The sequence below is a fragment of the Salvelinus sp. IW2-2015 genome, unplaced genomic scaffold (assembly GCF_002910315.2).
Source record: "Salvelinus sp. IW2-2015 unplaced genomic scaffold, ASM291031v2 Un_scaffold5156, whole genome shotgun sequence".
Classification (NCBI taxonomy): Eukaryota; Metazoa; Chordata; class Actinopteri; order Salmoniformes; family Salmonidae; genus Salvelinus; species Salvelinus sp. IW2-2015.
The window spans coordinates 17,824-31,134 of NW_019946422.1; the positions used below are offsets into that span (position 1 = coordinate 17,824).

The 13,311-nt window shown below is 43.9% G+C and overlaps 2 protein-coding genes across 2 annotated transcripts in view; both read left to right on the top strand.

Moving 5' to 3' along the window:
* LOC112078015 (uncharacterized) overlaps positions 1-1,051 on the top strand; it is a 9,718-nt gene extending 8,667 nt beyond the window's left edge. Inside the window, exon 4 of the mRNA XM_024144383.1 lies at positions 870-1,051. Coding sequence (XP_024000151.1) covers positions 870-1,051 — 182 coding nt within the window. The remainder of the gene's footprint in view (positions 1-869) is intronic.
* Positions 1,052-7,056: 6,005 nt separating this feature from the next.
* On the top strand, positions 7,057-12,399 carry LOC112078017 (laminin subunit alpha-5-like). The gene is made up of 8 exons (XM_070441914.1): positions 7,057-7,208; positions 7,860-7,992; positions 8,184-8,286; positions 8,572-8,685; positions 8,858-9,041; positions 10,528-10,671; positions 10,885-11,068; positions 12,265-12,399. Exons 1-7 carry the CDS (start codon positions 7,057-7,059, stop codon positions 10,886-10,888), a joined length of 834 nt encoding a protein of 277 aa, XP_070298015.1. The 3' UTR covers positions 10,889-11,068; positions 12,265-12,399.
* The last annotated feature ends 912 nt before the right edge of the window (positions 12,400-13,311 follow it).

The window sequence follows — 13,311 nt, forward strand, 5'->3', positions numbered from 1 at the left end:
CCATAATGACATCACAATACCCCATAATGACATCACAATACCCCATAATGACATCACAATACCCCATAATGACATCACAATACCCCATAATGACAAAGTAAAAACAGGTTTTTAGAACTTCATGCAAATGTGTTAAAAATAAAAAATAAAAATAAAAACCTTATTTACATAAGTATTCAGAACCTTTGCTATGAGACTCTAAATTGAGCTCAGGGTGCATCCTGTTTCCATTGATCATCCTTGAGATGTTTCTACAACTGGATTGGAGTCCACCTGTGGTACATTCAATTGATTGGACATGATTTGGAAAGGCACACACCTGTTTATATAAGGTCCCAAAGTTGACAGTGCATGTCAGAGCAAAAACCAAGCCATGAGGTCATGGCTGTTGTCCGTAGATCTCCGAGACAGGATTGTGTCGAGGCACAGATCTGGAGAAGGGTACCAAAAAATGTCTGCAGCATTGAAGGTCCACAAGAACACAGTGGCCTCCATCATTCTTAAACGGAAGAMGTTTGGAACCACCAAAACTTCCTAGAGCTGGCCACCTGTTAAATAAATAAAATAAAAAATACACAAGAAGACTTGAGGCTGTAATCGCTGCTAAAGGTGCTTCAGCAAAGTACTGAATAAAGGGTTTGAATACTTATGTAAATGTGATATTTCCGTTTTTATAGTTAATAAATTAGCAAACATTTCGACAGTTTTTGCTTTGTGTGTAGATAAATAATGATAAATAATGGTTAACTAAAAAGAAATAAATAATAATGAGGGAGGAAAAAAACAATTTAATACATTTTAGAATAAGGCTGTCACGTAACAGAATTTGTAAGTTGGTGTTTTCTCTCTCTCTCTCTCTGCCTATCCAGACCTAATGCTGCAGGAGAACCGTACGGGTCTGAATGAGACGCAGGTGGAGCAGGAAGAGGACAACTTGCTTGAGAAGATGAAGCAGGTGGAGGCCATGCTGAGAGAGATGAGATTCAAGAGCTGTGTCGGACAGAAGGAGATAGCAGACAGAGAGATGTCCGAGGCTAAGAAATGTGAGTAAAGCGCCAGAGAGAGAGCCAGAGAGAGACAAAGAGAGAGACAGACGAGAGAGACAGAGAGAGAGAGAGAGAGACAGAGAGAGAGAGAGAGAGACGAGAGAGAGAGCAGAGAGAGAGAGAGAGAGAGAGAGCATGAGAGATCAGAGAGAAGAGAGAAGAAGAGAGAGAGAGAGAGAGAGAGAGAGACAGACAGGAGGAGAGAGACAGAGAGAGAGAGAGACAGAAGCGAGAGAGAGAGACAGAGAGAGAGAGAGACGACAGAGAGAGAGACAGAGAGAAGAGAGAGAGATTTCTTGGCACGGAAAAGGGCCTTTCCTACAAAATTCTACAAAGTGGGACCTCTGCTGTGTAAGGTGTATGACCTTAAATAAAATGGTAATGTACACAGAAACAGAGTGTGCACATCAAAGAATCAAAATCCATAGAGGAACAGAATTCTTTCCACCAGTTGAGCGTGTGAGGACAAGGCTGTAGTTTGAAGTCCAAACTGCTTTTTCACACCTTTATAATTCAATTGAACTTAGGCAGACATTGTTTGGACTCATTCTCCAGCCCCAGGACTCACACTATCTTCGACCACAGAGTGTGAAAATACCTGCTATATGCTGATTCCCGCCTGTGCTTCCCTATACAGCCAACCAAAGAAGGCTCTTTTCACACAGAACATTAATATTCTAGAGCCAATTCATTGCCATAATTGGCCCGGCATGTATCATAATTTCCCAATAAATACCAAATTTTATGCATTTATAAAAGAATTGATGCTCGAGAAAACAACAGATTCAAGAACAATATAAATTCACCTCCTGAACAACACTGCATAATTGAAACATCACAAACAAATTACACCTTGATCTCCCTTGGCCTGATCCATACCTGCATCGGGAAAACTTTAATATGGCAAGTGAATGCAAGCTCAAAGAAAAAGCCGCAGAGCATTTGTATGCAATAGAAATGAAAATTATTAAAATCAAACATCCCAATAGAATTGGACCAAAATATGTTGACAGTGTTAATCCCCCTAACCCAAAATAGCTTTTTTTTCCCCTTTTTTACGGAAGTGAGGTTTGGGGGCCACTACAATAAACTGGACTTTAAAATGTGGGAAACCATCCAAATTGAAACCCTACATGCAGAATTCTGCTTCGAAAAACGTCCTACAAGTCCAGAGAAATCACACCAATTAATGCATGTAGGCAGAATGGGGGCCGCTTTCCAGTAATAATGAAATACAGAAAAGATCATTAAAATTTTGGCACACATCTAAATTCAAGTCCAAATTCGAGTCTGCAATTAAAAGCACTTCAAACCCAAGAACTGGAGCCAGAAACGAGCCCTCTCAGTCACTGGCTGTTGGACCTAACCAACAGCTGACACCAGCACTGCTTCAAAAGAAAGAATTCAATAAACAAATCATGAACCAATCAAAGGACTCAACTATTTTACAACATTGGAGAAACTGAACAAAATCCCAAAGGCCGATATAATTGCTATCTGACCCTAAACAGAGGAAGTATGAATTTGCTGAGATATCTCTACTCTGTCCGAGATTCGAAGCAGAGACAGATGCCTTACCCAATACCAGGCTGAGTGACCACCGATTTGGCAATAGAAAACGCGGCAGACAAAAAACGACAATGGCTCCCAAAGAGGAGCGTGTATGTGGTCACTGCACGACAGGGGAGGTAGAAACAGAGATGCACTTCCTCTTTAGCTGTGATAAATATTCCTCACCAGAGAATTCATTATTCACAGAAATGACTACATGTATTCCAAATTTTAACTTATTAAACCCAGAGGAAAAACTAAAATACTCATGGGCGAAGGAGCAACTGGCTCCTCTTGCAGCCAAAATGGTATTTGCCTGCCATAAGCCTGAGGGACACCTGAATAATAAACATCTGGCATAGTAAGCAGACTTACTTTATTATGACTGTTATTGTTTATTACTGTTTTGTTATTAGAGTATATTATTGTTGTTTATCATTTCCAAATAGTAATGGGTATGGTTTGGTAATGGTAATGATAGCAGTTTAATGATAGTGGTGTGGTAGTGGTGCATTACACCCATACATTACTTCGATAATTGACTGTTACCATTTTATTGTTATATTTTAATATTTTAATTTTGTATTATTATTTACTGCCATTTTTATATTCTTATTTGTCAATTGTATTTAATTGTATTACAATGTATATTGTATACATTGGTTGCTTTGGCAATATTGGGACACACATGTTTTTCAATGCCAATAAAGCAGCTTGAATTTGAATTTGAATTTGAGAGAGAGAGAGAGAGAGAGAGAGAGAGAGAGACACGAGACCGGTAGAGCGAAGACCACGAGAGAGATCCGAGGCTGAGAAGTGAGTTTAACCTATAGAAATAGTATTACTAGAGTGGAAAATCTAACATTCAAGTCAAAAGATCTCTGATGGGAGCTGGTCATATTGAGTGTTCCCTACCGAGAACCTCTAAGCTAGAGATACCGGTTAGGAACAACCCTATAATTAGATGAGGAAGCTTTGAAAAATGGAAACAGATTCATGCGACCAACGCCATTTCACAACTAGCATCGGCTGGTCCGTTTTGGTTTGAAATTCCTAGGTATTTATTACAATCCCTCTTTTGTAACTCTATTATCTTCAACCTAGCCCAGCACCAGGAAGTACTAATTCGCTGAGTCAATTCTGAAGGAGCTGTGGTCCCCATGTGCACATCTGATACATCTGCTGTTAGCTATACTGCGCCTATCCCACACCTTCTGGTCATTATGCTAACGTTGTGTTTTCTCTCCTCATAGTGCTGGCGGAAGGTGAAAGAACAGCATGGAGTCGTGTGTGGAGAACACGAGGCTTGCGTGAAGACATCAGGGAGCGTCTGAGAAGTCCATGACCAGCTGAATGGACCCTGAGGGACGCTCGAACCAGGCAGTTAACAGACACCCCTCGCCTCCGATACGAACGCGTTAGAGAAGAGGCTGGAGGACTACCAGGTAACACAACATGAGAATGGTCCGACACACACACACACATCACACACACACGTGTCAGAGTGTATGTTACAGCACTCCAGTCACACACACAACACAGAAGACACACACAACCTTACACACACACACACACCACACACACACACACCACACACACCACACACACACACAGCACACACACACACGCAAAACACACACACACACCCCACACCACACACACACAGAAAGCATGTTATGTAAACTCACACACACACACACACACACACACACCACACACACACACACACACACACACACACACACACACACAGAGGAAAGCAGTTAATGAGTGTTGATCATAATCAGACATCTTTTTTTTTGTGGTAACATATTCAACTCTCCTTTGACCTGCAGAGTTTGAACTCTATTCACTGGGTTGTTTCTTCTCAGACTAAAGGTTGGATGTATTACTGACCGGTACGATAAGACATCAGCATAAGTAGGTTGTAGGATTATGCCTGCAGATGGCAGAAAGGACCGATGTCGGACGCATAAACCCGTCAACCTGTCTATGTACTAGTGAGAGTGTTAGTCTACCATGCTGAGCACACGCACCTTATCCAAGGTAGGTGTACGTAGTAGATCCTACTTGCAGCTAGAGCTTATCACAAAGACCTACACGGAGTTCGCTGTCAAGTTCGTCTACCCCTATCAGACTAGTCTTGTATAGAAGGACTTTCCGCTCCAGACAAGTCCCGTAAGGGCTTAATCATTAATGAACACTCTACGTTTCCGTTTTAGACTACCACCTGGTGTTGTAGAGACTACCCTAAGACTAGTCGAGGTAAGTAGGATTCAACATACCACGTATATTGTTGGAGAGAAAAATAGATAGAGAAAATCAGCCATTATGTCAAGAAACAGTCGAAACACACATATGTGAGGTATCTAGAGTCCCTGGATGACAGACACGTCCCTCTAGCGCACCTGAGGAGACAAGTTCGTCCTTGGTAGGAGACCTAACACAGGTACCTACTGAATGAGACAGTGCCCTTTTGGATGAGCCTATTGCAGAACTCCGTATCCGTTCGGTGGATTGATGTAAGACAGTCTACCTCACCAGCGATCTAGGAGGGTGTACAGATGACCTCGAATTCGACGACACGTCACCTACGAAAGTGGAGGGGGTGAAAGGAACCAGTCCAACCTATGGATGAGCCCAACGGAAGATCCCCAGGTTGTAGAAGGATGCCAGCACAAGTCTCTACTGGAATAAGACAGTTCCCTGAATGCAGAAGGACCTGATGGTGGCGCGCTTGCTATGGATAATCGCAACCACACAACGTCTTCAGCTTGTGTAATGAGACAGTGGATCCCCCTACCGGAAATGACATGAGTGGAGCTGATGGATCCCTTAAGGATGAACCAGTCCCCAATGAGGATTGAGACAGTTCCCTGGATATCTGAGAGACAGTCCCTGTAAGCGTCCAATGAGACAGTCCCTGGATGAGACGTCGGTACGACCGGATGAGACATCCGAGAAGCAGTCCCTGATAGACTCCGGAGAACAGTCCTGAATGAAATAGCGAGACTTCTGATGAGATTCCTGAGACTCCGGATGAAGACAGTCCCTAAACTGACCTGAAATGAGACAGTCCGTGGATGAGACAGATCCCTGGAAAATCTCAAGGCAGAAACTCAAGCTCTGATTAGAGTCAAACATTTGTAACAGTAAAACTCTGGATGTAAAAAGATTCCAACCACCTAAGTATAGACTGTTTCTCTCTGCTACCGCACGGCAAGCCGGTCACGGTACGAGCACCAAGTCTGGACCAACACAGGACCCTCGATCAGCTTCTACCCCAAACCATCAAACTGATTAGATGATAATAGTTAACCGACAACATACTCCAACTATCTGCATTGAACCCCTTTTGGCAACTTAACTCCTTTTTGGACTCATCACTACGCTGCTTGTATACTGTTTTACTAATCTATCCTGTTGCCTAGTCACTTTACCTCCTACCTACAGTATACTCTGGTTACTGTCTATTATCTATCCTTTAACCCTAGCCTACAGTATACTGGCTGTTCTGTCTATTATTCTATCCTGTATCCGCTACCTACAGTATACGCTGTTACTGTCTATTATCTATCGTTTACCCCTACCTACCAGTATACTGCTGTTACTGTCTATTATCTATCCTTTACCCCTACATACAGTATACTGATGTTACTGTCTATTATCTAACCTTTACCCCTACTACAGTATACTGCTGTTACTGTCTATTATTATCCTTTACCCCTACCTACAGTATACTGCTGTTACTGTCTATTATCTATCCTTTACCCCTACCTACGTATACTGCTGTTACTGTCTATTATCTATCCTTTACCCTGCTACCTACAGTATACTGCTGTTACTCGTATTATCTATCCTGTATCCTACCTACAGTATACTGCTGTTACTGTCTATTATCTAATCCTGTATCCTACCTACAGTATACTGCTGTTACTGTCTATATCTATGCTGTTTGCCTAGTTACTTATTCCTAGTTATATGTACATATTATACCTCAATTACCTCGTACCCTACACATCGACTCTGTACTGGTACCCGCCGTGTATAAAGCCCATGTTATGGACCTCGTACCCCTGCACATGGATCTCGTTTCTGGTACCGCCGTGTATAAAGCCATTGTATTGACCTCGTACCCCTGCACATGGACTCTGTACTGGTACCACCTGGCCAACCCTTCATAGCCTGGTTCCTCTCTAGGTTTTCTTCCTAGATTCCCGGCCTTTCTAGGGAGGTTTTTCCCTAGCCACCATGCTTCTACACCTGCACTGCTTGCTGTTTGGGGGTTTTAGCCTGGGTTTCTGTACAGCAACTTGTGACGTCAGCTGATGTACGAAGGGCTTATAATACATTTGATTGATTGATTGACTGTGTACCCTGATTATACTAAACATAGGAACACCTATTTTAATCTCAATCTCCTGCCTCCCCCCCCCCCCCCCCCCTCTCCTCTAGGAGTATGAGCGATTGGCCGCCCAGTTTGGATGGTGCCAGGATAGCCCTGGCTGAAAAGGTGCAGACATTTGCCCCCACCCTCAGTAAGATACCCCTGGTGGAGGCAGCAGAGGAACATGCTGAACTACTCACTGAGCTGGCCAGGAACCTCTCCAGGTGAGGCAGTTGGTGGATGCATCAATTGATGGATTTTTTTATATTGATTTTTTGGGGGTTGATGGATGGATATTGATTGATTGATTGTTGTTTTTTTGGGGGGGGGGGGTGGATGGATATTGACTAGTGATTGATTGTTGCTTTTTTGGGGGGGGGGGGGTGGATGGATATTTGACTAGTTGATTGATTGGTTGCTTTTTGGGGGGGGGGGTGGATGATATTGACTTAGTTGATTGATTGGTTGCTTTTGGGGGGGGGGGTGGATGGATATTGACTAGTTGATTGATTGGTTGCTTTGGGGGCGGGTTGGATGGATATGGATATTTGCACTTGATTTATTGATGGTTGCTTTTTGGGGGGGGGGGGGGGGGTGGATGGATATTGACTAGTTGATTATTGGTTGCTTTTGGGGGGGGGGGGTGGATGGATATTGACTAGTTGATTGATTGGTTGCTTTTGGGTTGGGGGGGGTGGATGGATATTGACTAGTTGATTGATTGGTTGCTTTTGGGGGGGGGGTGGACTGGATATTGAACTAGTTGTTGAATTTATTGATTGGTTTGCTTTTTTGGGGGGGGGGTTTGATACGTTGGTTGATTGGTTTATTGATCTGACCTCGACTTCACACGTTTTTTCTCCTCTGTGTTGCAGTGTGATCTCCAACACCAACAAGGACGGTTTCATCCAGCGAGCRGTGAACGCGTCCCGAGCGTACTCCGACATCATCGCCGGAGTCAGAGACGCTGAGATTGCTGCCAACCAAGCTGCTGTGGACGCTCCGGAGGTAAGGACAACACACACCTGAACGTATTTCCTACATTTGTGAGGACACTCTTGAGACTCACAGAAACAGCAGTACACTATACTGCGTTGGACATGTGTGGCACCTTAACGTTGCCATAATGGGCCTGTAGGAAACTAACATACAGTATGTTTTTGTTGTGGTGTTGATGCAGTCGTTGTTGATTTGTGCAGAATGTGAAGGGTCAGGAGCTGGGCCAGGTAGCTGACGGTCTGAGGAATCACAGTTCTGAACTGCTACGGGAAGCTGTCACGCTGCAACAGGAGCTGAATAATGGTACTGATGCAACAAGTAGTGTTTCCTCCCACCTCAGATGAATAGAAATTGGTTTCGGTGATGAATAGAGGGGTTAGAAAATTCTGGAGACTTTCGCCCCAAATTGAAATCAGGAGGGATTTAACAGGGATGAAACTAGGATTTCTGGGAAAACTGGGAATGAAGGTAACAAACCCCTGGGGGTGAATGCTTGTCATTTGATGTTTTTTTTTGGTGCGGATTTTCTTTAACCGCAAGAAAAACGTTATTTTATTTCATATCTTATTATTGTCTTTCTCCTGTCAGATCTGAAGCCTCGTCTCCTGGATGCCATGACTCGTCTGGATGAGGCCAAGCAGAAACACAAGACTCTACTGAAAGACCTTGAGATGGTGCAGAGTAACCTCAACTTCAGCAGAGGTAAAGGTCACACAGACACACACACACACACACACACAAAGACACACACGTTCCACACCATCGTCGTAAGAACAGGTCCTCAACGTATACAAGTACAAAACAAACAAATGTTACTTAAACCCAGTCCAATACTGCCTCCCTCCGACCCATACCTGTACATATTGTCCTCCAGAGGAAACGGCTAAGGTTATAGAGGAGGCGAAGGCTGCAGCGGAGGAGGCCAACAGTACAGCAGCGAAGGTAGAGGATACCCTGGCCCCTATCAAAGAGCAGGTGGACCAATGGCAGCGGCAGTACGGCGACGCCAACACCACCAATGAGGACATAAACAAGGCCTTCCTGGAGGCTAACAAGTCTGGTAGGTCTACAACCACTAGTCTGGTAGGTCTACAACCACTAGTCTGGTAGGTCTACAACCACTAGTCTGGTAGGTCTAAACCCAACTAGACTGGTAGGTCTACAACCACTAGTCCTGGTAGGTCTACAATAGTCTGAAGGTCTACAACCACTAGTCTGATAGGTCTACAACCACTAGTCTGGTAGGTCTACAACCACACTTAGTCTGGGTAGGGGTCTTACAACCCTAGTTCTGTAGGTCTACAACCACTAGTCTGGTAGGTCTACAACCCTAGTCTGGTGGTCTACAACCACTAGTCTGGTAGGTCTAACCAGACTCACCCTAGTCTGGTAGGTCTACAACCACTAGTCTGATAGGTCTACAACCACAGTCTCTGAGGTTCAACCCCTAGTCTGATAGGTCTACAACACTAGTCTGAGTAGGTCTACAACCACTAGTCTGTAGGTCCTACACCACTAGTCTGGTAGGCTCCACCAACTAGTCTGGTAGGTCTACAACCACAAGTCTGGTAGTTCTACAACCATAGTCCTGATAGGTCTACAACCCCTAGTCTGGTAGGTCTACAACCATAGTCTGATAGACCACTAGATACCTCTAGCCAGTAGGTCTGGTAGGACCACTAGAATACCACTAACAGTAGGTCTGGTAGACCACTAGATACCACTTAGACAGTAGCTCTGGTAGGACCACTAGATACCACTAGACAGTAAGGTCTGGTAGGACCACTAGATACCACTAGACAGTAGGTCTGGTAGGACCACTAGATACCACTAGACAGTAGGTCTTGTAGGACCACTAGATACCACTAGACAGTAGGTCTGGTAGGACCAAAGATACCACTAGACAGTAGGTCTGGTAGGACCACTAGATACCTCTAGACAGTAGGTCTGGTAGGACCACTAGATACCACTAGACAATAGGCTGGTAGGATCCACTAGATACGCACTAGACAGTAGATCTGGTAGGACCACTAGATACCACTAGACAGTAGGTCTGGTAGGACCACTAGATACCACTAGATACCAACTAGACAGTAGTTCTGGTAGGACCACTAGATACCTCTAGACAGTAGTTCTGGTAGGACCACTAGATACCACTAGACAGTAGGTCTGGTAGGACCCACTAGATACCACTAGATAGTAGATCTGGTAGGACCACTAGATACACTAGATACCACTAGACGTAGGTCTGGTGGACCACTAGATACCACTAGACAGTAGTTTCTGGTAGGACCCACTAGATACCACTAGACAGTAGTTCTTGGTAGGACCACTAGATACTACTAGTAGGTTTTTATAGTTTCACCATACAGAGGTCAAGGACTCTAGCTTGACTTCCATTTTGAATATGCTTATTTAAGCTGATTAGTATTGATTTTCATAAAGCGGTGTGTACAGACTTGCCTCAATGAATAAACATTTGCTGAAGTCTGATTAAATGGGTTTAGACTGACAGAACATTTCTGTCTTGTGTGTGTCTCTCCATGTGGGTATGTTGGGCGAGGCCATCCCAATACTGATGAAGAAGCTAGACAAGCTACAGAACCACTCAGCCCAGATGCCCAACATCTCAGAGAACATCCTCAGGATCAGACAGCTCATCGCAGGGCCCGCAAGGCCGCCAGCAAAGTACGGTGGCTCATACGGGACAAAACTAACCCAGGCCCTCATATAGGAATATTATGTGCTACAATGTGTCTGTTAAATGTAGTTATTGTTTTTGAATAAAGTATGAATTTTGGGTCAAAACTCAGATATTACAGAACATGTATCTACTGTGGTTACATTACGTAGGAATGTTGGACGGCGGCCATTTTTATTTTCCTCTTTTCTTCTTCTCAGGTGAGCGTACCTGTCAAGTTCAACGGGAACATCAGGTGTGCAGGTGCGTACCCCCAGTAACCTGGCAGACCTGGCAGCTTACACCTCCCTGAAGTTCTACATCACCCTGCCCGAGGCCTCAGCGCGCCGCAGACAGGACCAACCAGACAATACAGTCTTTGTCTTTTACCTCGGAAACAGGGACGTAAAGTATTTTATTATTATTATTAAACTTTGTTTATTCCGTTTTTTTTTTTTTATACAAATAGACGACACATATCATAAGAAAATACTAATAAAATAATAAATACTACGTTATCGTCCAGGCACACTGTGGGACAGAGAATATTGAATATACGTTTTTCTTTTAAGCATTTATATACATTTATAAGCCTATATAATGACATATTCATGAAAGGATATCATTAGACAGTGTATATCATTAGATTCATGTTTTCATTAGACAGTGCCTGTATCATTACTAGTGTAATTTTTAATGTAGTATTTTTTCTATAAAACTGTATGAGAAGAATGACCATCAAATATGGACTTCTATAGTCCAGTAATAGAGTACCACAGTATGAGTCATAATACCCATAAAGCCTAGTGGTCTAAACAGGGAAATGGTTCCATCGTTTTTTTCCAACATACATTTTTTCCGTAGGGAATTTTAGAAACACTTAAATCAAGGGCTGTGTTTTGTGTAGGCTTACCCTGGCATGACGTTTTGATAACCGTGTAAATCTCTCTAGGACAAGGTGACTTTTATCAATATAGTCACCTGTATCCCCCCCCCCCTAATACAATGGAAAATGCCTAATTAGCTGCTAATGTGGCTATCATAAAGAACTACAAATACCATGATGATCTGGACGAGACTGCCAATCGAGGAAAAGATAAGAATCTCTGGATTAACTATCTAATGCTAGCTAAATGTAGCAATGAATAAATTAGCGACATTTCTTTAAATGGACAATTCTGTGAACTATCTTATACAAGTTTTAAATTTACATAATACCTGTTAGCAAAGGTGTCAGCTAGAGATGACATGCAGGAGCATGCTGGGATTTGTAGTCTTGCATGATGTCTACTTTGACGCTAATTATCATTTTCGAATCAGAGTAAATAGTGGCGAATACATTGATAAAAGTCACCTTGTCCGAGAGAGATTTACACGCTTATCAAAACGTCACGCCAGGGTAAACCTACATGAAAAACAGCCCGTATTTTAAGTGTGTCTAAAATCCCCAATGGGAAAAACGATTGGAACCGTTTCCCTGTTTGATCGCTAGGTATTATGGGGATTATGACACCTCCACTGTTGGGCTCTATGATAATGCGTTTCCTGTTTCCTGTCTGTAGTCCAGTAATGATAATGCGTTTCCTGTTTCCTGTCTGTAGTCCAGTAAGGAGTTCCTGGGCATGATGCTGGAGGGGCGGAGACTGCACTGGCTGTTCAACGTGGGCGGAGACACGGCTGAGGTGGAGATGCCGGAGGATGTCCAAACAGATGGCGACTTCAACAACGTGGTCCTGGAAAGGTAACTACTGCCACTGTCATTGGCTGGATTTGTTGTCACTCAAGGAACCCAATGTCTTCACCATTAAACCAAGAGGGCGACAATTGGCCTTTCAAGTCTCAGGGAGGCTATATCATCACGAGAGGGCCATTCCAAATCATCTCAGCTACACTATCTGTCATTATCACCACCACCATCACCATGTTAACCTGCCATCTCTCTCTCTCTCTCTCTCTCTCTCTCTCTCTCTCTTTCTCTCTTTCGCTCTCTCCCTCGCTCTCTCTCTCGTCCTCTCTCTCTTCTTCTCTCTCTCTTTCTCTTCGCTTCTCCTCTCTCCTCTTCAATTCCATTCTCTCCTCTCTCTCTCTCTCTTCTCCGGTCTCGTCTCTCGCTATCTCTCTTCTCTCTCTCTCTCCTTCTCTCTCTCCTCGTCTCTGCTCTCTCTTCTCGCCTCCCTCTCTCTCCTCTCTGTCTCTCTCACTCCCTCTTCTCTCTCTCTCCTCTCTCTCTCTCCTCTCTCCTCTCTCTCTCACTCTCTCTCTCTCCCTCTTCTCTCCTCATCTCTCTCTCGTCTCTCTCTCTCTTCTCTTCTCTCTCTCTCTCTCTCTCTCTCACCTCTCTCTTTCTCTCCTCTCTCCATCTCTCTCATTTCTCCTCCTCCATCACTCGCTCACTCTCTATTCTCTCTCACACTCTCTCTCTCTCTCTCACTCGCTCTCGTTCTCTCTCCTCACTCTCCTCACTCTCTCACTCTCTCACTCTCTACTCTTCTCTCTCACTCTCTCACTCTCTCCTCACTCTTGCCTCGCTCTCTCTCTCTCTCACTTCTCTCTTCTCTCCCTCTCTCTCTCTCTCCCTCTCACTCTCATTCTCTCTCTCTCTCACCTCTCTTCTCTCTAGTACTCTCTCTCTCCTCTGTTGCTCTCTA